A 26,146-nucleotide genomic window follows, 5' to 3' on the forward strand; every position below is an offset into this window, starting at 1 on the left:
AATTTATAGGTTAACTACTTCAAATGAAATAAAGTGATCCTTTTTTTGGACCTAAACCAAAAAATACTAAATATAAGAAAATACATGTTTTGCAAAACAACCTATCGACCCACTGAGGTGACAGCAATGAAAATTCTGTTTAATGACAATTACTCATGTATACAGTTGAACTCCATACAAAAACACCCTGAGTCCCAGGATTAGTACCTGCAAAATCTTAAAGTGAGCAAGCATTTATGTCTATATAGTACACAGAATAAACTGTACTAGAGACATTCAAAATGAATTATAGTAAATATTTACAATTTAGTAAACGTGAAGTTTTAAACTGTGTCTTTTGAAAATAGCTTTTTAAATAGTTTTTCCTCAGTGTCATGTATTGATTCCACTAAGAAAACTTGACTGCAATCTACCTTAAAAACAAACCCATAAGAACACAACAAAAACTCCAAAGCCCTAAACTAAAAAACCCTATAGTAAAACAGATAAAGGGGGACAGGAGAGAAAAAGGTTCCGACCCATGATGAAAGCAACACCTTTTGGCTCGAAGGAATAATTTCCTGTTGTATTCAGCACGGCTTTAGTGTCATAGTCTACCAGCCAAAAAGGTGGCCTGACATTTTACTATGAAAGCAACACCACTTGCTCTAGATACCACCTACTGCAAGAACACTGTCATGCTATATTTATGGTTATACAAATTAAAAAGAAAGAAAACTTCACATAATTCCCATGGAAGAAGTTGTATTGCTACTCTCAGATGCCTCATTTTAAAAAATGTCTGCATTGATACCTCTATAAGGCTTTGTCTCCCAGACTTATCTAGTAGCAAATGCACAAGCACTGATGATCCACAATGGTTTGAGGCCTAAGTAAATAATACAAAAGTTGCCCTTATCAAAGTGCTTTGATTGAGCTCATCTTAAATTTTCACCTGTTTCTTTTAAAATCAAGTGCTGAACCCCTTTGCAGTGGTGCCCTGTCACATCACTGGTGACATAGTGGCATCACATAGTGACCACCCATTCATACAGATATGACATATTTTTGATGGATTCCATATCAGACAGAGCTACGAGATAGGTCTACTTTCAACTTTATAGTTAACTGCTGCAAGAACTCAAAAAACTACATAAAACCTGCTGAACAGGTTTAAAGTGAGACTAGAAGAAAACATTTCTGAAAATAAAGGGCCATAAGGTGTTCACTGGGACGGTGGCTCCAGCAAGTTTGTCACTGACATATAAGAGTATATGTATCAGTACCTGACTCTTTTCAGAGCAGCTATAAAGACAACAACCCTGATCACCAAGACATGGCAATGGACACAACGTGCTTCAAAGGTATCAAGAAATTGGACTTATGTATTAGGAGGGAAAGACAATTTACCAACAAGAGCGGTCAAAGATCAAAACAGAGAGATTGTCCATGGAGATGCCCAAAAGCAACTGGCCATGGCCTTGTGCAACCTGCTGCCATGTCAGAACATTGGCCCCACTTTGGGTGCTGGATTGGACCGGTTGACCTGAGCGCTCTTCCAATAATTAGTTATGATTTTTTTTCCTTATGTTCTGTAGGTCTAACTATTTTTTTAGTTTAATAAAAACCTTCCCGATTTTCCAAAATCCTTTCAGTTTTGCTCAACTTTCATGGTTTCATTTTAGAAATAAAACTTCTGCTGAAAAGATCCATATATTTAAAACCAGTATCCACTTCCACACACATTTAAAAGATATAATGATGAGAATATGCCAGAAAAGAACTCTTACCTTTTTGAGGTAGTTTGGGAAGAACTCTAGGGCCAAGTGCAGTCTTTGCAGTCCCGGTGCTACATTAACAGATATGAATTATTAGTGCTTACAACTGATATAAAATATACATTTTCTTTTCATTTTTTTCCCTCTACACATCCATAATCTACATACACTACATTTATTCTGCTTCTTTTCTCAAACCAACTTGTCATCTTGTCTGTCGATCAATCCCAAAACTCAAAGCACTATTAAAATGAACCGCTTTTGCAGAGGAAAAACCCCACACAGCTTTAATGCTACACAGCAGATTTATTCTATGAACTATGATATGTGCAAAAATGTACTCCGAAAATAGGTGAAGCTGAAAGACCAGCTTGGTGGGCAGATCCTGAACTTTTAAGGAATATTTGGTCTTTCAAATAACCATACTGAAGCATTCAAAACATAATCAGTCCTTTAGGTCAGTGGTTTAAAGCTTTCCAGGACTGAGCCGACCGCACGAGTACAACGTTGTATTACACACAAACTGCAGCTGCTTTCGGAGATAAAGTCTCTGCTACTCCAAGGAAACACTCATGATTGTGTGAAAACAACATGCTTTACTCTGTCAACCTGTATCACAGCTGAGTTAGCTACTCATAATAGTAAGGAACAATACAAGCAGGACAGGAGTGAGTGATTTAATTACAGCATAAAAATCTGAGATAGTTGCATATTGCCAAAACTCCCCATCTGTGTTTTCTGTTTTATACATTTTTCCAGAATTAACGCCAGGCAAACTCAGATTTGAAAACATGGCAAGTGAGGGCAAAACATATTACAAGTTTCAACAAAAAAGCACCAAATTTCTTCCACCAACATCACACCCATGTGACTCCTATAGTCAAGTACTGTGGAAGAAGAAAGCCAATTGATTTTAGGCATAAAGATCAAACAATAAATAAACAAATATAAATCAGTATCACCTTAAAATAATCACTGAAAAGAAAAAAAAAAGGAAAAAGAAAACCAAGGGAGGAAGTTCAGCAGAGTGAAGTCTTCTGTATCAACAGCCTTGATTCTGGTATTATTTGCCTCTGAAGCTAATGTTTCAAAATGTGTCTGATGAAGCACTTTGATCTTCATTTCCTAGCTTTTTTTTAATAGTCAAAATATATAACGGCACAAAATTGAAAGAAGAGCCAAGCTCCATCTCGATTCAATAAATTGCCTTGGCCTTTATCTAATGCCATCAAGCACAAGTACCATACTTGTAAGACATAAAGAGTAAGAGTATCAAGTGCGGCACCAGCTCTTTGTGCTGTAGAGCGTCTCCACTTCTTTCCTGAGCAGCCAGTGCCACCTGGGTGGATTTGGCCAACACAGCAAACCAGCTGTGCCACCAATGGCACGTTCGCTGCCTGTCCCAGTGCGGCAGATCACAGGCTGAGGAGCGTCTAGATGTTCTACCTGCACATCTGCTGCTGGGATGTGTTTGATGTTACACATCCATCCCCAGCAATGGACTGCTGGCCATGCAAGGTCTCCCTTGTGCTGCCTGAGGCCCATGTTTACCAGAATCCCCAAGCTTTGACCCTCAGGACTCTGGAATCACTGCGCAGACAAAGGAGTAACAAACAGCGAGTGACAGGAGTGTACAACTGTCCTTACTACTCCACCTATTCAATAAGACACTTGCAGTGTACTGACCTGACGAACTATGAGCTAAAAGCAGTTTATGTTATTACAGATTGCGATTGTTTGTCAGCACGTAAGCTTGACAGACTGGAAAACAATAAAGGTGGAAGGCTAAGATGAATTATCTCTCTTACAGAGCCACCTCGATGCCACCCTGTCCCCAAAGTGACACTTCTACAGCTACAGCAGATAAAATGAAATGCCAGGGGACATGAAAATAAACCTTTTGTCCTGCTGGACAGCATGTGAGGAGACACTGCCCCTCAGAGAGCGTTTCTGTAGGAGCAGGAGAGAGATTCTAATACGAGTCATTGTGTCCATCCGGCTCAAAGGGTGAATTGTGCATGGACAGCTATGAACACAGCGTAGGAGGCTCCACGCAGCCAAAGTATTTGTATGGTAGTAAGGAATGCAGAAAGCTAATGTATAAACATTGCTAGGGTTTTACCTCATATGAAAGGCCAGTTTTTTTTCTAATCTACAAATGAGTTATGTTTAGATAAATTTTCATCTTTGCCTTCATACACACAGATTTTACCTTGACTGCTGAGACATCCCCTCAAACTTGTTTGCAGCCTTAGTTGAAGGTGGGCCCAAATCATTACCTGAGGTGAAAAAAGCACAGTTTAAAAAAAAAGGATCATTAGGATAACTGAAATATCACCAGCAGAAGGTGCAGCTTAAAGCAAAGTACACATTCTTCCAAGTATCCTCTCTACAATGTCTGAAGATTTTGCAGATCATTCTTTATTAATAATTTTGCAACCGAGAAGGTGGCAAGGACTATAAGAATCCAACGTGACCTTTCATGTAACACACGTTTTAAAACAACTCACATCTGCTGGAAAGATTGGCTGACACGGCTGAGTTACTGCTGTAGGGCACTTGTTTTGAATATAGTGTGTCAATTATCTCTCAATAGGAGGAGATGCTGCAGGCCAGTATCAAATAAATTTACCGCAGATGTTCACATTTTGCGTTATGAGGCATGTCTTTGTAAAATCACCATGAATTTAATTTTATTCACAAAACATCCAATTTCTAAGGACTGGTATTTTATCCAACATGAAGAACAGCTTTTGCTGATTTAGTGACTAAGCCAATGTGTTACCACAACTTGAACATTAACTGCTGGTAAAGAAAAGATCCTGGGTTGACTCAGTTCTGTCAAAAGGCAAAAAAATCCAAACCCAAGTGCTTCTGAACTCCTTCAGCAGAAGGTTTCTCTTTCATTAGCCATTGCCAAAGTACAATTAATTAATGCTTTTATCATCCCCCTTTCCCTTTTCTACTACAGCACGTCTAAACAAGTTTAGAACCATCTTTACCAATCATTAGATGTGAAGTGACATTGAACAATCCAGGAAAGCACAAAACACTTCCCATGCAAAACAATGACATATCTGCCTAGATATCATATTCAGTGCATTGAAGTCTAAACGAAGCAGCAGAAAAAGCTCAGGCTGAGCTTTGCTAAAACTATGCTTATACTTGAAAAAAGAAAAATAGAAAGGTAAGACAGCGAATCCCTCGCATGTAGATCCTATGGATATAGCAAATAAAAATCTCATGGTTGCTATGGAAATATAAAATAATCTAAATGATGTTTTTAAACATCTTTGAATAGTAACTTAATTTGCTTAGATAGACGCTAAAGATTGCTCTGCTTGAAACTTCAATGAATGCACAGATTGGAAAACAAATGCTGAAATTCAACGTAACAAGAAACGTAACAACACAAAAAAAAAGCTTCTGAAAGGGAAAGCAGTGAACATCCAACAATATTCTTAAACAAAAGCTACAAAGGCAGATACAAGAACCTCTTTTTTAAACACAAAACTTAATACTTGCTTAAAATAAGAAAAATCTGAGAAAAAGGGGAGAAGAGGCTCCTCTTCCACCCACTGAAGTTTAGTCTGCACTGTAGAGCAGAGACAGAACACACAATGTTCTTCTCTGGCCCCGCTTTGAAAAGCTCTTCTGCCACCGTAATGTTCTTCATCGTCAACTCTACACCTGCACCTTTCCCAGCTTTCCCTTTTCCTTTGTCTGTTGTCTAATATAAGTTGGCCCTAGCTTAGCATCTGTTCCTACCGTACTTCTCATTCCACTAGGGCTACATTATAGTTTATCAGTATATGGTATTTTAGGTGATGTTTTGGACTTGAATATTTTGGCTTTTAAAAAGTTTTGAAGTCCAAGCCTTTCAAAATATCTTTACCTCTGAAACAGTACTGGGCTGTTAGACTCCAGAACATGTTCCAGACATTTGAAAAGCAGAGAATTAAAAATATTGCCATTATTCGTATTCCTTTAGAAAAAGACTTCGCTTTTCATCGGACTTCTCTTTGTTTTAAATCCCAGATTAAATTACGTATTCTACATGAGCACTCTATGGTTTGCACGTTTAACTCAATTTGATGAAAAAAAAATGGTGCTTTTAGGCTTGCAGGTTTCTTTTTAGGCTAGTAATTTCGTATTAGAGCAGAGAGAGGATAATTTATGGCATAAGTAGTGTATGGATGACCAGACCTATGTAAGCAGTGGATTCCAGCTCAAAAGTGTAGAGATTTATGGAAATCCTGCCACAAAGACTAAAACTATAGAAAATTACATGGGTCTGAGATTTATAGTTACTGGGAGAAGCTGACTGCACAGAGCCATGTTTATTGAAAAGAGGAAGAATCTGAGTAGTTTGGAAAACAGTTGCTAAAAAGCTTCTGTCTGAAAGGTATCCTGTTAAAAAATATAAAAATCATAGAATGTCCTGAGTTGGAAGGGACACACAAGGACCATCGAGTCTAACTCCTGTCCCTGCATATCACAACCCCATAAGACAGCCCATGTGTCTGAGGGCGTTGTTTCTGTATAATTTCTGTGAGTAGAAGGATGTAAAACTATCAGTCTTTGTATATGTACAGACAACATCACAAAGCATATTGAGACAGCACATCGCCACAGGTGCAAATAGCTTCCGGGAGAGAGCTGGCACGGAGCCTGAGGAAAGCAGCTCTTCTGGCAACCAGGAGAACCGCTCAGCTTCACTGAGGTCGGTCTGTCCCAGATCAGCGTCCCCTGGATGAAGGAGCTGGTAGGAGCAGGGCTGGGGAGCAGATACAGAGGATGCAGCAGGCGAGGGGCCGGGGCAAGGGCGGCTGGGGCAGGGAGAGGGGGCAGCAGGGAGACACTGAACTGGGCCCCAAGGGAGCGTGGAATAGTTTCAGTTTTCTCAAGCGAGACTCAGATACAGAAGCCTGGAAGCTCGAGCGACAGAAGATAGAACTGTTGCTTGATCTGAGCCGACGTTACATCCAGCTGCAATCATCGGAAAGCAAGCACCAGGTAAATGAAACCAAAGATCATATACCATCCATCAGCAAGGTTTTGTTATTGTTTTGCTTTTTGTTTTTTCCCCTGCCCTTTCGTTTTGCGTTTCAAAACTCACCCCAAGGAATTGGGCCCTTATTCTGGGGTCCATGAGGTAGTGGGCTTGGTGGGTCTGAGAGGGTTCTTTTGTGTCCTGGGGGTGGGGGAGGTGGCCTCTTCTTGGAAAGAGTGGAGCTGCCACTAGAGGACTGAGTGCTTAGAGGGAGGGTTGAAGGTGGGCCTGCAAAATAACAAACAGTCTTCTTACAAATACATGTGCATAAACGTCAAAGCAGCACCGAAAAAATTCACAGTCAGACCCACAGCGAAGTGCAGCAAAAGACTGAAATAAAAAGACAAGCCATGCCAAAACACTGTTGAGGTTAAACGACACGTTCACCACATTTTTAACCATCGTAGCTGTGGGAATAGAAGCAACTTGACAATAGAATGACACGTGTAGTAATGTCTGAAAAATACAGGATTAATCACTCCCGGATTTCTAATTTTAGGCATTATTAAAAACAAGCGCAAGCATGTAATCTTAAAATTCAGTAATATTTAGCATGTGGGATTACAACTACTATTAATTTATACCAGAATGAACTAGCTTTCTAGATGGTCTATTATGTTAGGATTTTTTTCTCTACTTCAGAACGCCCCATACAAATTCTGTTAATAACAGAAATCTACCTACAAATTTTCCTTGCGTTTTGAAAATATGATTGTAAGCTTAGTAATTTTTTTCTGTAGTTATTTTCCTTCTTTTTATCCCCCTGTGGTTTAAATAGATCAGAATATGCATTTTTAGAGCAATGCAAATTGTTGTATTCAATGCGCATGAAATAGACATCAAAAAAGCCCTTTCTGAGGCTGAGATTAGATATTTAACAGTAGCATTGCTTCTAAGAGCTTATGCAGTCACCCCTACCCTTAAATCCTTTATTTCCCTCCGCATCAATGCTGGCACAAGTATTATTCAACACAATGCATGTTTCACAGGATGTTGGAACGGATACAGATTAAAACACAGAATAACCCAGAGGGAAGACGAGTTTTCCCCAACCAGCTTCGTTCACCTTCAAAAAAGCTTTAATTAGAAGCTCAAGCAATGGGCAGCACAGCGAACACACGTACGACAACTGCTCAAGTCAGTGCAGTTTCCACCACAAGAAATTACACATGAAATCAACCTAAATGAGTTCTACATTAGGTGAGAATAGCTTTAAGGGTTTTGTTGTTGGGATTTGGGGTTTGCATGTCAGAGAATTTTGCCCTCAGGGACTCTGGATCAATGCAGAAAATCGACATCAAGTTTTAAAAGCAAAGTTTATTTCTACCTGAGATTTCAAGTCTGTTATCACGTATCTGTAGCACTATAGAACCTACTTGTCTGTTTTTGAAAACCTAACTTATTTGAGCAGCACTGGAAACAAAGTCTTCATTTTGTTAGCCAGCATATACCATGACCTGCAGAGAGAACTAGAGCTGCCTCTTTAAAAATGTTTATTACCAGTTTATATAGGTAGACTGAAAATGACCCAAGTCTGCCTTCCTTCCCAAATTGCTATATATCATAAATGTATTAAAATCAGTAAAAAATAATCTTTGCTAAAATTCACCACTGAAAAAAGTAACTCCAATTATCCTATAGGCATGTGTATGTTTGCCAGGTATGTGTATGTTTCAGCAGGTGACCTCCCTCTTTCTTCTTAACCCCAAATAAAAGCTTAGTAAAACTGTCCATAATGAGTTAATGATTCAATCTATTCCCTTCTAGATTCACCCCTGTAAGGCCTTTTGCTGCTCACAATTATCTCAAACACAACCCCAGCAGGTATTTTGTGCCTGGCTTTCCATTAATTGCTTACTCTTGTAAATCAAATGATATATTTTGCAACTGTTACTCTCAATTTACTTCCAAGTTCACAATACCATTAATTGACAAGCAGTCATATTTTAGTGCAAATTAGTAAGATTGTTTCCCAATCTGTACCCTTTCTCATTTCTATTTCTGCCTTGAGTTTAAAAAAGGGGGCTGAAAACCAAACCTTTTTCATGCTAAGTTTCGACTGACAATCCCCTTGACTTCTGCAAGTTATAAATTCTCTAGTTTGCTTCAATAAATACAAATCAAAGCGTATTGTATAAACTGTAAGTAACTGAGAGCCTATCTAGAGGTAGCAGGGGGAAAAGGAAAATTCATATCCAGTTTTAAGAGTAATATTTTTAAAGCATGTACGAAACATACACAGTGTGTCAGTATAATATTCTTCTCTTGTTCTGGTATCTCGAAAAGGAGTCACACACAGCAGCCGGTGTGTCCCACCACCACCTGGTGTCCTGCTGCTCACACCCAGCGCTCACGGGTTCCCCAACCCCCCCACAAGTGACAAATAATTCAAACTTGGCTTAAAGGGGAAAATAAAAGTGGAGGAAATGCATTGAAATAGTCCCGCACGCTTACAGCAAAAAGGAAACTTCAGACATGAAGTAACATTCTTACTTGTTATTGCCAATAAAGTGAAAACTCCTTCTGTACGAAAAAGAATTCTTTGAATGTGGTTATATGGATGTATTTTATACCCCAAACTGGTATCTCCAGACATCACAGAAGAGTTGAAAAATGTTTTATCGCTCCATAGCTTTCATGAGTTCACAAGGCATGCAACGGTTACAGGGAAAAGGTGTTACAGCAGCATTTATTCCTTTCCTAATTTCACAGAAGGAATAAATATGAATTTGGAAGTCATACGCTGATGATGAGATGCCTGAAATATAAAGTAACTTTAAAATGGACCAAAACAAGGAAAACTTCAAAACATCTTTGCAGAAAGATGTATAAAGTCACATCATGCTTTGAATAAAGCAAACGTGGCAAACGTTCGGGAATCTACATCAGTTTATGGAAACAACTGGCGGAATAATACAAAGGCCTGACGACGTACGAAGTGTCAATAAGATGATTATAGAATGCTTTGTATTACATATATATACACACACAAAAATCTCAGAAGTATTTTTAACTATGTAAGGCTAGACAGATATTTCTAAACAATAATCAGAGCAGATGCTTTTCTAGATCAAAAGTACTTCGAGATTCTAACCAGGCATTAAGTCAAACACGTCTCTACAGTCACTCAATCGTGATTTCTCACATAGTTGTGAAGTTCACATTTCATGTAAATCATTCCCCTCATTCAAGAAAAACAACAACAAAACCAACACACACACAAGAAAAACACAAAAAACACTTGACCTAGAATTTTTAACATTTAGCTTCTATTGGGCTCCCTTTATTTAGCTGGGGAGCAGTTGCTTTCAAGTAAAGCTGTTGCAGTCTTTTATCACTTTATCTTATTACATGTGCAAATAGACCAAATAATCTCAAGTTTATTGTACTATGGTAAATAATTAAGAAAGGTCTGCAATTAATCGTGCGTTGCCCTTCAGCTTTTGTGCAGTTAGTAGAGTATCTATTAATTTGTGTACTTGTGAAATCATGCAAAGCTGTTACCATCCATTCAAGAAATTGTGGGTTTAGAGTGTAAAAACCTCACAATTGTATTTATTTTTTACCACTTAATGAGAGATATGGAAGAACCAGTATTCCAGTTAATGGCAGAACGGGTACTGCAAAGGAAAGCAAGTTTATATTACAAATAGTATTTTTATGAACAAGTGTTGTTATACTTATTTTTAATGATCTTATGAGTGACGTTTTTGCAGAGGTATTACTAAAGCCTGTTTCAGTTTGCCTAACTTCAGATCATGTATCTTCAGTACTGAAAATAAGATCATAATTAAAGAAAATTTATCACGCTCACTCTGAACAAGGAAGCTAAGAATATACATTGATTCAACATTAGCATCTGAATACATTCTATAATTAATTCTAAAAAAGTCCTGTTGTTTTTTTTTTAAATAAGAACAAAAAATCTATATTAGAAAAGACTGTTTTGTGTTGACGCACAAATATAAAAACCACAGGAAATCAACAGTTGTCCGCCTTCCTTTTCTATTATGGTACTCAAAAAATACAGAGTCTGAATGGGATAGCTAGTGTTGTTAGTGTAACTAGTTTATGCAAAAAAGCTAATTTGGGTAGAAACTGAGATTAATCAAGAGAAGAAGCAGATAATATGACACAGCGTCTGCAGCAGCAGTGGAGTGGAACCACAAAGGGTCCTCCTGGGATGATGCACCTAATATTAGAGCTGCGAAAAAGAGAGTACAACACGCAAACCTGTATTGAAGACTCAAACTTCAGTCCATCACATACAATTGATCCCTAACTTCCATGTTCAGCCCATGGGAGAGAAATAGGCAGAACCAGCAAAAATCAAAAGTTGACTTAGTGACTGCGGTGAGTCCGCAACTATTTCAATGCTGGGTTTTTTTCGGAAAGATTTTGTAAAGCAGAAGACCTGCTAGATGTCTGGAGCCGTAACGCAGATGTAAGCTGGAAAGATGCATGAAAAAGATGATTTTCGGAATGTCACTAAAAACTTGGCTGACAACACAAGTAAGCTGAACCAGAATGAGCTTAGATAGACTACTGGAAAGGGCACACAGCGGTTGGCTTACAGCGCTGCTGTACTCATTCTGCACTTTTCATTCTATTAGGATTAACTGAATGTGTACCAGAGACAGCAGAAATGAAGATGTGTACAAATAAGCTGGTTTAGATTAGGATACACTAATGCTCCAGCATTTAAAAACATTTTTTGAATAGTTATCAGACTGGAAAATCTGGACTTACATTGTAATGACGTACGCTCCCCTACACATGTTCTCCAACAATTGTACCTATACAATTTTAATGATGAATCAGACTAATTTTTAGACACCACATCCACCAAAAACCACAGGCAAGAGTGGGGTGCTTTACAGAAACTGCTCTAAACTTACCTCCTCTCCCCAACAAAATGTTCAGACTCAATGGCTTCCAGTCCACTGTGGCATCTCAGCAACACCAGGGAATCTGCTGTCAAGGAACTTCCCTGGCCAATGAAACCAGCTTACAGAGGCTAAAGGGAGGTGTTTTGCTTTAAATATACAACATATGATGGAGAAGAGCTTTATCTCTACGCCCCCAAGGATAAAAAACATGAAACTGTAAAATTCTGTGTCTCTTTCAAAAACACAGATCCCACCAGCTATCCCCTTCATGCTCTAGCAGGGTCCCACAGTACCTGCTGGGACCCCATAGCAGAGACAAAGATCAGATGACATTTGGGGACGGAAAGTAAGATTACATTTGATTACAGATTCAATGCTATTCTTCCTCTTGCTATTTAGGAAGCTTCACACAAAATATAATACTATGTTTTCACATAATTTTAAATCAAATAGGTAGTTCTTACAATAAACTTTTCTAACAAAAAAGGATTTGATAAGTAAGCTTGTATGTCAAACTTTGATGTAAGGGATATACTCTACTACTACTAATGAGGAAGAATTTTTTACACTGAGGGTGGTGAAACACTGGCCCAGGTTGCCCAGAGAGGTGGTGGATGCCCCATCCCTGGAGACATCCCAGGCCAGGCTGGACGGGGCTCTGAGCAACCTGATCTGGGTGAAGATGTCCCTGCTCATGGCAGGGGGTTGGACTGGATGAGCTTTGAAGGTCCCTTCCAACCCAACCGAAGCTATTTTATTATTCTAATCTCAAAAGAGCAGATGAATGCTAAAGGATTATTTTTTCCTATAAAACCAAAATTACCTCAGACTGTTTCAAAATTAAGAAGTGTCACCAGTGTCTTATGGAAATGGAGTCTCTGCTTCTTTTTCTTTTAAACAATCTGCTTGGGGCTGGAAGGGGGGAAGATAACAAGGTACAGCGTGGTTTACAACAAAGTACAAGTGCATCTGCAACGATGCTTCTAGAGCGACTTTTCCACACTGATGAATGTTCTATGTATTTGCCACTTTGCTTCCCTGTTCTTCTGAGCCTGTTAAATCACTCCTATAACACACATGTATTTGATGGAAACTTCTAAAACTGATTAAAAACTTTACAATATTACTGAATGGAAATCAAGCAAAAAACCAGCATCAGAGACTGCAAAATGCTGGCATGTTTGAAGCAGAGAACCCTAGTGACTATAACAAAAATAGTTCCATTCGGCCTCTCTGACTTACACTGTGCATCTGGCATTTTCTAATCTGATGAAGCAGTTAATGTGGCATTAGAAGGCAACAGTTCTCTGTATTTTGTGATAATTTCACATTATTTTGTTTTAATATACATAAGGATTTATTTTGTGTAATCTTTGATATGAAAACAAACAAGAACTCGGCACTTCATTTCTTTCCAAGGAGCTTTGGTGTTATGTTGATTCACTTGTCTGGGAGTGAAGTTCCAGGGAATACAAATGAGTCCCCAGTGAAACTGATATAAAGAAATGTGGATTATGAAATGTCACGTGAAAAACGCATACCCTGACACAACCACTTTGCCTCGTAATGGAAAAGAAACCTGTTTAAAAACAAAAGCCAAGGGATTAATTTGAAAGTTGCCAGTACATGACAAAGACTGGAACGGTCTTCTTAAGCGTAGTATGTGAACCATGGAACATCAGACACCTGACACCAACACGCTCTGTTCTGTCCCTTTCACTCCTTTGCATTTTAGCAAGAGCATTTCTTCATTGTTTTTGAAAACAAAGTTAACTATCACTTGGGGAAAGGAAACATGAAGTTATAGCAGTGCTACCAAAAGGGAGCATCCTTCAGCATAACCGCTGAAGCCTTAAAGTGAACTGTAGCCTTCACCACAACTAAAGGTTTCTCTAACAAGCCTACTGTAAAAATACAATTTGTCTATTTCTAAACTGAATACGTAAAAAAAGGGAAAAGACAAAGGTGGTTTGTTTATTTGCTTTTTCTAAAGAGTAGATCTGCCCAAACTATAGTGAAGTAACAATTTTGTTCCATAAATACATCCTCTCAACTTGAAGCTTCTAGCTGTCTAGGTCAAAGAACCACCATCCACTACAGCTGCAAGAGTTAAGTCCCATATGGAAATAAGTTCTCTTCCCTTTCAAGAACTACCAAGAATGTCACTGCTATTATTAAGAAAATAAACCATTTCTTTCATATCAACCACATGCAGATCACAAAACAAACTGAACTGTAGCACAAACCTTCCTTATGGATAATTCTACAAGACCAAGATGGTCGTTTCACTGTGGCAAGAATGGGTGATGTTTAGTTTGTGTGACTTGATAACCCCCGGCAATTGCCTGCTGTTTTCTCTGCTGTTCTTCACATCCCTGCAGCACTCACCAAAAGGGAAGAGAAGAGGGTTTCTGCACTGATGAAGAAGGAACTTTAATACCAACCTGCTCAGCACTTCCCAGGTCATTCCTTTTCCACAGTGACTGAGAGGAGAGGGAATCTTCTCACACCTCCTCTCCCCTCAAGTTTTGTTTCTTCACCCTCTCTGCCAGACACTACCCAGCACATCATCTTATAGCACTATGCACCATCAGCCTTTTTCTAAAACACTTGTATTTTTGTGACTGTACATGCTTAAAAATGCTTCTCCAAAATACAAATAGAATTTCTGTGTAAAATGAACCAAATTTCATTTAGCAGAGTATTACTTTTCACCCCTTCATGTACACTGCTAAGAATGAGTCCATTACAAAGTGTGTGTTTAATTCCTTCCCCCTTTTCTTTTTTTAATGCTTTAAACATGCATTGTACCATCTTACCGCATCAATGCAATAAGAAAACCACCTTACATTGTGAAACATTGTAATGCACCTGGTTAAGTAAAGGACAACCATAGAACAATTACTGCTCGCAAGCGCAGTTTGAAGACAGACTTACCTTTGCCAGCATTTCTAGGAGGAAGAGGAGGAGCATCTGCAGTTGGAGAGGTGGGTGAATCTGTGCTTGTAGAAGCAAAAATCTGATTGGTAAAAGCTCCATAGGAGAGTCTTTGCTTGTCTCTAGGAGTGCTAAATGCAGGATGAGTCAATTTGTCTTGGGGAGAAATGCTTGAAGAGTGACAAAAACTTTGGGGTCTCGGAGATCTTTCTTTCTTTATAGGACTAGGCTGTGAATAGAAAAACAAATACACGGTTGTCTAAATGCTAAATATAGTTAATATGTTTGGGAAAGAATGTAACAAAACATATTCTAGTGAGCATGAACATAATTTCTTCCTTTATTGGAGAATTAAGCCCACATTGCTTCCGTTCTCAGCAATCCAGCCTGAAAAATCCTCTCCTCTAACTGAAAAATAAAGATCGTAGCATCAACAAACCATCATGTACACAAAGGCAGATTTATTCTTAAAGCAGTAAATACACAATAATAATATACTACACAATATACTAATAAAAGTCTATTAAAGTTTTTAGAATATAAGAATAATTTTCAGTTTGAACAGCTCTCTACTCAGACTAGACAGTTATCCTCAAAGATCAAGCACATTAAAAATAAAATAATCACTTCTGACACATCAGATTTATTTGTTGACTGAACTAGCAATATATTTAGTGCTACGGTTCGTCTTTTATAACCTATATAATTGCTCTTTGAAGGAATTTTACACAGCAATTTTTGACTGCTGTATATTAATAGCTGCATATGGAGCACGATCTGCCTCACCGCAGCTCCGGTTTGGGCAGGTTATTATCTCCAATACAGCATTAGTCACCCTCCGGAGGCTTCTTGCACAGATCATCATTTTGCTCTCTCCTGTCCTTGAGGATATGGAAATGATTTGAGTTTCTGAATCTTTCAGCCCCAAGGGCCACAAAAATAAATGAAAAGCTGACCACATTTCTTTCTACAGCACCTATATAAAATAGGAGAGGTGTATTCCCGCTTATTACAGAAACAGAGCACAGAGTAATGAGCTGACTTGCTAAAGTAGGACACTGAAGCTAAGTTTACACACGTTCTAGGATGGTTATTATCCTATGCCCTCAAGTTTTGTCTTCTCTTTTTTTTAAATCAAGAATAAAGTGTGAAGCACAGTTTTTGAAAACCAGAGTGAATTGATTCAACAACTAAGTTTTTAATTAATTACGGAGAGAAAAAAAACAGTATGTAAGCTTTGAATTTCCTGCAGCTACAAATGAACAGCCTAGAATTCAGAAGGGGATAAAGTGACAAAGTAATCTACATTTACTGATTTATATTGTATGTCTTGTCAAAGCAAAACTGCTGAAACTCAAGTCCATCATAACTAGGCTGACAGAATGTATTCAAAAAGCACTTCAGCAGCCTTTAATGCAGGCCTCAAAAATAGCTTTTTGCCCTCAGAAAAAAAAATCTGTAAGAAAAAAAAAGGTTAAGATATGTCTCTAATTTCCATCAGTTTCCACAGAACAGAAATTTTGATGGTTTTTGTGCAAAGCCATGTAAGTAATTCATGCTCACCTTATCATCTAAGTCATCATCGCTTTCATCTATTTCTTCCTGCCGAAGATTCCATTCATACTCTACATGGACATGAGGGTTCAACTTTCCGGCCTTGGCTTGAGAAAGCTGAAAGAAATAACAATTTGTGTTAAAACACTTGCTGTTCCTTTGGTGTCAATGAAGTTAGTTTTGTAACAGCAAGCAATAAACTGAAATATTTAGAGGCTTAAAACTTTTGCAGACATTAAAAAGAAACAATTTCAGGGCAATCACACAAATGTTCTTAATTTATTTGAGGTATGGAAAAAGAGCCAAAGGGCTAAAAGGGAAGATTTTCTCAAAATGGGTAGAAGCTGACATGTTTGACAAGCATTTAAGATGATGACATGAAGAGAAGGTATATGCACAAAAGCAGAATGCATCTGGAGCCCTCCTTTCCAAAAAGGAAAGGCAAAACCTATTTATCAGCTCCGGTACATACGACTGTTATCCCTCCAAAATCACAATCCTTGTGTTGGAATCAAATGAAAAGGTATTTATCCATTATTTAAATACCTCCCTCCCTCTCACTGGATGCAGCCAATGTGTCTTACCCACAAAATTCCTCTACTTAGTCACCCCAAATAATGTATTGACTTCCTTTAAAAACCTACTCCTTCAGTGATCAGCAAAAAGAAAATTGTAGTTCATGGTTATTGTGAGGAGATAAGTTCTCCTTTTCAGTGCTTAGATTTACCATCATTTTTTATTCCTTCACATCCTTTGAAATGTAGTCTACTGAGTACTAGGTGACTCAGGAGAGCCTTTAACTATCCTCAAAAAATACAATTTGGAAGAAAGAAAGTATTTTCAATCTGTTTCATAAGCATTAATAAACCCACCTGAATTGAAATTGAATTTAATTAGACAATTAAGACTCCAGTTACGCAACAGAAATTAGCTTAGTATATCTACCACATCACAAACATCTAGATATTATTTTGTACCTTCTTCTTGCTCATGGTAAATGCTATGTTCACGTACATTTCTTTTTTACTCATAACCTCATCTCATTGCCACTTTTGAGAAAAAGCAGAAATTTTCCTCTTCAAAAAATAACAAGAGAAAAGCTGTAAATGCTCTACTACAGTTAACTGAAATAATCAGTGAGTTATCAGTGGAATTTAGACGACAATAATTGAAACTATTAACTGCTAGGTAAGCTCACTGACAACATCCACTTGTTTTTGTTTGTTCTACAACTCAATCAGTTGGCCCACATTAATGGCAGATGTTACTTTATTAAATATATACTGCACAGAAAAAAGCAACCCATAGAAGTTGTGTGTTGCACAGCTGATCTATTTTTTGGCTCACAGAATACTCAAAATACTGGAAAGAGCACTTACACAGCAGACATGGGAGTCATTGAGAAGTCAGTGAGTTAACACCTCACCAACCACAACAAAATGTTCACTTGCATCCCCAGAAATAGGGAAAATTATTCTGATTTTGTAGGACAAGCTCTCTTGATTATGTGACAATTAATGAATACATTACAAGAAGCTTCAACCGTCAAAGGAAAGGTATTAAGATTACTACAGCTGCAGAGAAAAAGTAGCTTTCCTCCTTGGATCATCAAAATGAGGCAATAAAGTTCTGAGAAACAGAATTAAGCAGCAAGTGACAACGTTTTGTAAATGCTTCAGGTTTTGTCTTGAATGTGAAGCTGCCACACTACTTAGACTTTGCTCTGATCAGGTTCTGCAGAGGGACTAAGTCCCACAAAAGCTGGTGTTTTTCATTTTTTGATACCCTAAACTTCCAGACATGACGCTTTTGCTTCTTTGTCCTTTGAGGAGGTTTAATTTCAAGTTGTTTCAATTCTCCTTGTTAAAAAGACTTTCACCATCTCTGAACTATGTGTCCCATTAAATAAAATGAAAAAGCCAAAGCTGGAAAAGTCATATAAAGATCCAGACCTAAAAGGTTTTGACAGTTTTAATATTTCAGGGGTTGTTTTATACTCCTGATAGAACTGTCTCTAAGCAGAACTGCTGAAGTGAGGAAGCCCAAATCACAGAATCACAGAATCGACTGGGTTGGAAAAGACCTCAGAGATCATCGAGTCCAACCCTTGGTCCAACTCTAGTCCGTTTACTAGATCATGGCACTAAGCGCCATGTCCAATCTCAGTTTAAAAACCTCCAGGGACGGCGAGTCCAGCACCTCCCTGGGCAGCCATTCCAATGCCTGACCACTCTCTCTGCAAAGAATTTCTTTCTAATATCCAGCCTAAATTTCCCCTGGTAGAGTTTAAGCCCATGCCCCCTTGTCCTATTGCTGACTGCCTGGGAGAAGAGACCAATCCCCACCTGGCTATAACTTCCCTTCAGGTAGTTATAGAGAGTGATGAGGTCACCTCTAAGCCTCCTCTTCTCTAGACTAAACAACCCCAGCTCCCTCAGCCTCTCCCCATAGGTCTTGTGTTCAAGTCCCTTCACCAGTCTTGTTGCTCTTCTCTGGACCCGCTCCAGCACTTCAATGTCTTTCCTGAACTGAGGGGCCCAGAACTGAACACAATACTCCAGGTGTGGCCTCACCAATGCAGAGTACAGGGGAAGGATCACTGCCCTTGTCCTGCTGACCACGCTGTTTTTGATATCCTAGAATGATGCATAAATTGGTATTCAAATACCTGACCCTCCAATATTTAAGGTCTACAAACATGCTGGTCAAAATAAGTGAATAATAGAAGTAAGCTCTTTCACTTACACTGTTATAAGGAAAATGACTGGGTTTTTTGAAGTTAGAAAATATTCATCTCTGGTAGAGCCTTCAGACCAGCACACAGCCAGCTGATACTGGTACCAAGTCTGAGATACAGCATTAATGACATCTTAAGTAGAACCCATATTTAAAGTAGTAAACATCCCCCTTTTCTTACCAGTTCCTCACACTGGACAGCTTTCACTCGTTTTGCTGTGTCCAGAGCCGTCTCTCCAGCTTGGTTTACTATAAAAGTAACAGCAAAAAAAAAGAGAGCAATTCTGTGAGATGTCTAAAGAATCAACTCAGTAAGTTTCAGTATTTTCAGCAGAATAATTTCTAAAAGTGATCAAAAACATCTATTTACTCTATAGCAGCTGCAGCTTTTTAAGTTTCCACTTTAAGTGCTTGTGAATTTCACGTATCATCAGGTTCTTTCTGAACAGCAGCATCTGCTGGGACAGTTCCCAAATCCCTCCTAACCAGCCTAGCAGAGAGTATAAAGAAATTTAGTCATTTCCATCTCCACTCGACTCCTTTGCCAGTTAAACTCTTCCATGAATAAGCAGGAAAAGCAAGCAGACAGGATAAGATAGCTTAAAAAAGAAAACTGTTGTAGGAGTAAAAAATGAAAAGCAAGCACATTTTACTTTGATCAATACATAGTGCTTTGAAGCTCGAATTTGAAGACAGAGATCCTGTTCTAAGATGGCATTTGAACAAAAATAATGTTAAAACTTTCTAGCTATTTTGTCCTACTAAAGGCTGTAAAATGGTTTACATTTTAAAGTAATTCCTGATCAGAAAGAAGGGGATATCTGAGCACTCTGGAAGGTCCTCTGCCCTGGCACAACATCCTCCCTCCGTGCTCAGTAGCATGTCTAAGGGAACAAAACCAACCCCCACATCCCACCCTTATGTGGTCAAATCTTAGGTATAATTTATTCTTAGAGTACAGCTGTAAATGCCATGGAGCTGGAACAGAGTAACTCTACATCATATCCAGATTGTAAAGCATTTCTGTGTTTTGGAACTGAAAACAGTCAAACTGAGGTGTCGTAAGTGAATATATCTGTGTGTAATATCACATATAGAATGTCAGTCATGAATTCTAGACAATACAAAGCATTCATCTAGAAAGGCCTATGAATTTCAAAGAATTAAGACCCCTGAAAGGAGGACTCCTTATGGAAAAATAGGTCCTTATAGAAAGATGGGTCAGGAGTTTTAATAGGAAAAGGAATGAAAATACAGTATATCTTAAGCAAAGTTAACAGATAACTTGAGAGACTACATAAACTCCAACCTTTCAACCTTTTAGTATAAACCTGATGTTTCAAGGCCTAAGGAAGATATGCAGTTCCCATGTGAGAGCATTAAACAAAACAAAACAGCAACAAAAAAAACCCCAAAAAGGTAAGAACATCCTTCTGGCATCTACGCAGGAGAGAGCTCAATAGAAGGACCAATAAACACTCTTAAGCTTGTTCAGATAGTTTTCCCATTTTCTTAATTAGGGACATACCTGATTAAAAAAGGTGACATCAATTTCTTTGAGTTATGATAATATTAGAACATATTTTAAGGATGTATGAAAAGGCCAAGGAAATGGATGACTCCTGCCACTGAACTACAGACTTAAATTTATGCATCACTTCTTTTACTGGGCAGTGGAGAAAAATGACGGCGATGAGGAAAGAGAAAGAAATAAAAGTTCATACTCTTCAGTTTGCACCAACTGTTCAGAAAGTTTCCATCTTATACCAACAACTGACAGAATGCAAATGTTTTAGTTTTCCTTTTAAAAGTTCACTTAGCAGAGCAAGACATAACTGAAAGTGGTTTAAATAGGGGAAAGAGCATTTTAGGAAATCTTGATTTCCAAGTATTAAATGATGAACTTACCTACATCAAGAGTTGGCTTCCCCCTCAAAAGCAACTTCAAACACTCAGGTTTGTTATACATACTGCAGTAGTGTAGAACTGTATTACCCAACGCTGTTTGCTTATCCAGGTTTCCACTAAATATAAAAGAAAAAACAAGAGAAGTATAGTATGCTGTGCTATTCATTTCAGATCTAGAACGCTTATAAATAATAAATGGATAAATACTTTATTGGGCAAATGTGAAGTAGAAAGAAATATTTTTAAATGATTATTTTCAAAGATTATTAAGAATAGTTCCAAGCATACTGGGAATTCCTGAGCTGTGGCTGAACTGAGCATTTACAGACGTTCATTCAAAAAAGAAAAAGAAGTGAAACTAAAAGATTCAAATCCGGTTCTTTGTAAACAGGCTAAATTAGCCCAACAGAAAGCATCTGAAAATCATTTTGATGCAGTGAGAATAGGTTAATGGGTCCCAGGCTTTCAAGGCACTATGAAGGGGTGGCTGTGGGGATGAACAGAAGGGGACACACTGGGTTAGGGAAAGACAAGCTGTGCAAAGGGTTTTTTTTAAAACTGTACTCCTTTCACTTTTCAATTTCCAAAACCAGGTTTCTCAAACAATGTTAATGACATATTTGGATCAATAGAATACACTTATAAAAGTGAAAAAAGCTCAGAAGGTGACAGCTTTTCTTCCACTCAGTATCACCCACATTGAACAGTAAGTGCAGAGCCCTGATGGTTGTAAAGATGCTCTTGATTTGAGACTAAGACAAAAATACAGACAACTGACAGAAACACGTAAAAGACAATGGTTGTCTGAAGAAACTATGAAGCTTTATAACTAAACAAAAACATTTTAAATAATCATACAAAATAGCAAATCCTTTCATAATGCTCTAAATAATTATTTGGGCTTCTAAAAGATTTTTCAAATCTTATTCTCAAACAGCTTGCAAATGCGAGTAGCTTACTTTTTATTTTAGTTTATTTTTTGCTTTTACAACACTTCTACAATAAGTCATTAGCTCCATTTAACATGAGGGAGTAGTGGCAGGATGACATTTAAGTAAAGGTTACACAGCTAATCCGCACAGCCCAAGAGATGGTGTCAGGAACATGGATTCCAAGTCTGTGCTCTTACTGTAAAAGCCCAAATCTCCTTTCAATTACTCCCCGTATACAAAGCTACATACATTTATTAGAGAGGGGAAGGAAATAATTATTCATTGACTGCATTTCAACATGACTTGTTATGCTGAGGGAAAAACAAAAATTGAAACAATCCTCAAGCCTTCCCCCCACCAGCTCAAGCCAACTGAGCTTCTCTTCATAATTTGATGAGTTTTATTTCTTTCCCTGTGTCCTGTTTACTTGTCAACCCTCCTTTACCTGAACTACTTGTTTGCATTGTTTGATGCTGTGATGTGTTCTAAATCAATGTTCTCCTTTGCTCTACGTAGTTTTTTTTCCTTTCATCCTATTTTTATAGATCACTTTCCATATTTTTAATCTACACTTCTTTCCCTCTCTCTACTCATGAGGAGCACAAAGGTCAACTCAAAGGTATTAAATTCCGCTCTTTTGAAACATACCTAAGGAGAACTATCATTAGTGATGAGTAAACGCAGTCCAAAACACTGCAAGGATAGCTCTGAACATCTACATTTTTCATGCACAATTTAATGAAAAGTGAGGAATCCATACCAGTTTTGTACAAGGAAGTCAACCAGATGGAGAGAGGTTTGGTCAGCAGTCCGGACTGCTAAATGAAGTGCTGTTTCACCTGGCTCCTAAACACATGTAAACACAAGTTAGATTTTTGTGTCTTATTTCTGCAAAGCTTATAATATGAGACCTACCAAGATATATGTAACTGACTCTCTTACAAAAAGTCTTTCAACAGAAAGATAGTATTTGAAAATTATGACAAATACAGTTATTGCCTTTCTACTTCCTAAAAGACACCACATGCTTCAAAGGAAATTGCATCACTCTTCCTGAGATTGTAGCTTTCTTGAAACCAATCTTCCCTTTTTCCCAGCTGGATGGAACAATTCTCAGGAGCCTTTAACCCTTTTGGCTACTAGTAACTAAACGGGATCTTGTCAAGGACTACTGAGTGAGTGTACAGTATTTGCTGCATTCTGACACCTCAGTGGCCACCAAGCACAGCCACAGCACTATTTCCTACAAAACCAGTGAAAAAATACACAAAAATCAAAGTCCTACACACATACAATCTCTTACAGAATCACAGAATGGCTCAAGTTAGAAGGGACCTGTAGAGGTCATCTGCTCCAACCCACCTGCCCAAGCAAGGTCACAGTATCACAGTATGTTTGGGATTGGAAGGGACCTCAAAAGATCATCCAGTCCAATCCCCCTGCTGGAGCAGGAACTCCTAGGTGAGGTCGCACAAGAACATGTCCATGCAGGTTTTGAATGTCTCCAGAGAAGGAGACTCCACAACCCCCCTGGGCAGCCTGTTCCAGTGTCTGTCACCCTCACTGAGAAGAAGTTTTTTCCTCAAATTTAAGTGGAACCTCTTGTGTTCCAGCTTGATCCCATTACCCCTTGTCCTATCATTGTTTGCCACCGAGAAGAGCCTGGCTCCATCCTCATGGCACTCACCCTTTATACATTTATAAACATTAATAAGGTCACCCCTCAGTCTCCTCCAAACTAAAGAGACCCATCTCCCTCAGCCTTTCTTCATAAGGGAGATGCTCCACTCCCTTAATCATCTTTGTTGCCCTACGCTGGACCCCCTCCAGCAGCTCCCTGTCCTTCTTGAAGGTCACCTACAGCCAGTTGCCCAGGACCATTTCCAGATGGCTCTGGAGTATCTCCAAGGATGGAGACTCCACAATGTCTCTAGGCAAATCATCCCAGCGCTCAGTCACAGTAAAAGTGTTGCCTGATGTCTAGAGGGAACCTCCTATGTTTCAGTCTGTACCTACTGCTTCTTAACTGCAGTCAACATTCCAGTTGGTGTTCATACCTGTCTAGATGTCACTAACTGTAACAGCTGAGAAATGCTAAGGAACTAATTCTGTGGTAACTGCTATGGATGACAAATATAGAAAGTCTACCTTGTTCTGCCTTGTAGTTTGAGAATCTGTAACGTGCTTCCACGATAAGCACCCTGTGATATCTCAAGTGCTGAGACTATATAGAACTTATCTCTCCACTCAATACAGACAGGCACTCTGTCCTTTGCCAAGTTTGCTGTTTTCACAGAACTTGTTGAAAACATTTTCTGAGATCTCTTCCAGTTGGGTTTAAAAGCAATGACAGAAAACATTGGTGCTGTGTAACCTCTTGGTTGGTATTTATAAAAACAGGTTACATTGCTCCCAAGCAACATTTCTGCATGGATGCTTGAGGTCAACCTGGACTGATTCTTCTGAAAAAACTTTCTGACTTCAGAAGGAAGATCAAAAGTATTCAGAACTTAACCTTCCTGGTTGAAGGAAATTATACTTTCTCAGAACCTGTGAAGGCATTAGATTTACCCTTTCCTCACAGAAACGGCGACTTGTATACAGTCAATAACACGTTCCTTCGGCAGCTACTTTAAAAGCAGGTATGATGCAGTCTGTGATATGAGGTGACCCTGCGTTATCACATCAAGCCCTCTCTCTTTGGGCCTTTTCCTAAAAGGCAGGTACTGCAGAACTTTACTGCAGGTGCTTTACAATCTACTATAGTTGCACCTAGAACAGCGTATGATATCACTATCGCATTTCACCCTCCTTTAGATGAACTGATGACAACAGATACCGTCTTCGTTTCCCTCCCCACAGGGATGTCGCATTAGGGAATGGAAGAAAAAACTCACCCTTTTCATCTGTTATTTCTCTTGTTTTAGCACCTAAGCTAGCAGCCCCAGGCCCTGGACATTTTATAAATACACATTATTTAAAATACTTGGCTTTGTTTACCTGATCAGCTTACCTGTCCAGGCTCTAACAGTGGCTCCATTAGCTCTACCCCCTCTGCATAGACTTGAATTAGTGCAAGTAAATCCCTGGATTTGACAGCCTCAAGTAATTCGCTCAGTTTAGCTGCTGCAGATGCACAAGTCTTCCTAGAGAACTTATGATCTACATATTTAGCAGTGATAAATTCTTTACGCGCAGTCCTATGGGGTGTGAAAATAGACCTCAGTTTAGAAATTTTTAGAAAAATGGGTCAATGATTTAAATTTAAAATCGTCTTGCCTAACTCAGGAGCTGGGAAGAGGAAAACTATCAGATAAAGACTGTGTTATTTATTATTGTAATGCATCTCTTTCTTGCAAACAAGCCCAAAATAAGGTACATATTCAATTTTATCCTGCCTTCTTGTTACATATGAAAATTACTCTGACTCTGAGGACTAAGAGCAAAGAAAAAACAAAGTCTGAAGTGTGATTTCTCATGGAAACATATATACATGTTAAAACCAGGATAAGAATGAAAAACATGCTAAAAACAGGATAAAAGAAAAAAAAAAAGAATCTAGAAAACAGCATAAAAGATTTAAAAGTCTTTGGTGGCAAAACCACATCTGTTATGCTCTCTGTGCAACTCCTGCACCAGGGAAAGGGAGAAAAGGCTTGTCCACACCTCAGGACACAGCACCTGAAGCTCCTGCCATTTAGTCCAACTGTGTTTGTCACATGAGGGTACACTACAAAACTCAAAAACACTTAACATTCAAAATAATGACTCTTAAAAACCAAACTTAAAGTTTTCTACACTGAGAAGCTGAGGCAGCTTAAATATGACTACATGACAAGAGACTGAACTTCTAAGATACTCCACAGCTGGAGTAGAAAAAACCTCAGTGTTCTGCCATCCTGGCCCTCCTCTGGTTTCATTACTGTTTAAGACATTTTACATCACATATATATTCCATAGTAAATTTAATGTTAAAAAATTTAGAGATTCAAAACTTACATATCACTGGATGGACTGGGTTTAGGTGAAGGACTAGGTAAATTCCCTTCCATAATTTCATTAAAACTAGTATTTCCTACATTCTTGGCCAGCTGCAATACAAAAAAATTACATACATATATAAGAAGGTGTTTTTTTTCTGAGTCTAAAGGCAATTTAAAAACTGGACTATAAACGTGCATTTTCCACACTTAATAAAAGATGGAACACACAGGATTGCAAAATTAAAACACTAGATTATATTTAAATAGAAAGTAATTAAAATATTTTCAAGTGTGAATCTTATCATCGCAGAACGTATTCAATAGGCTTCTGAGTCACAGCTCATTAATTGTATTTCAAGACTATCTGCCTCCAATATGAAACAGAATGAGGCACCAC

At 38.4% G+C, this 26,146-nt stretch overlaps 1 protein-coding gene across 5 annotated transcripts in view; it reads right to left on the reverse strand.

The window, feature by feature from the left end:
* The window catches only part of ASAP1 (ArfGAP with SH3 domain, ankyrin repeat and PH domain 1), a 156,765-nt gene that overhangs the window by 9,272 nt on the left and 121,347 nt on the right, over positions 1–26,146 (reverse strand). For 4 of the 5 annotated variants that reach the window (XM_065054398.1, XM_065054402.1, XM_065054400.1 and 1 more), the window contains 10 exons: positions 25,766–25,857; positions 24,780–24,966; positions 22,527–22,612; positions 20,835–20,950; positions 19,108–19,175; positions 16,200–16,307; positions 14,637–14,865; positions 6,877–7,038; positions 3,970–4,036; positions 1,770–1,828 (listed from right to left, as the gene is read on the reverse strand). In XM_065054398.1, the coding sequence (XP_064910470.1) occupies positions 1,770–1,828; positions 3,970–4,036; positions 6,877–7,038; positions 14,637–14,865; positions 16,200–16,307; positions 19,108–19,175; positions 20,835–20,950; positions 22,527–22,612; positions 24,780–24,966; positions 25,766–25,857 (1,174 nt within the window). The remainder of the gene's footprint in view (positions 1–1,769; positions 1,829–3,969; positions 4,037–6,876; positions 7,039–14,636; positions 14,866–16,199; positions 16,308–19,107; positions 19,176–20,834; positions 20,951–22,526; positions 22,613–24,779; positions 24,967–25,765; positions 25,858–26,146) is intronic. The other variant, XM_065054401.1, reaches the window with a different exon arrangement.

Source organism: Columba livia, chromosome 2 (assembly GCF_036013475.1).
Source record: "Columba livia isolate bColLiv1 breed racing homer chromosome 2, bColLiv1.pat.W.v2, whole genome shotgun sequence".
NCBI classification, from domain to species: domain Eukaryota; kingdom Metazoa; phylum Chordata; class Aves; order Columbiformes; family Columbidae; genus Columba; species Columba livia.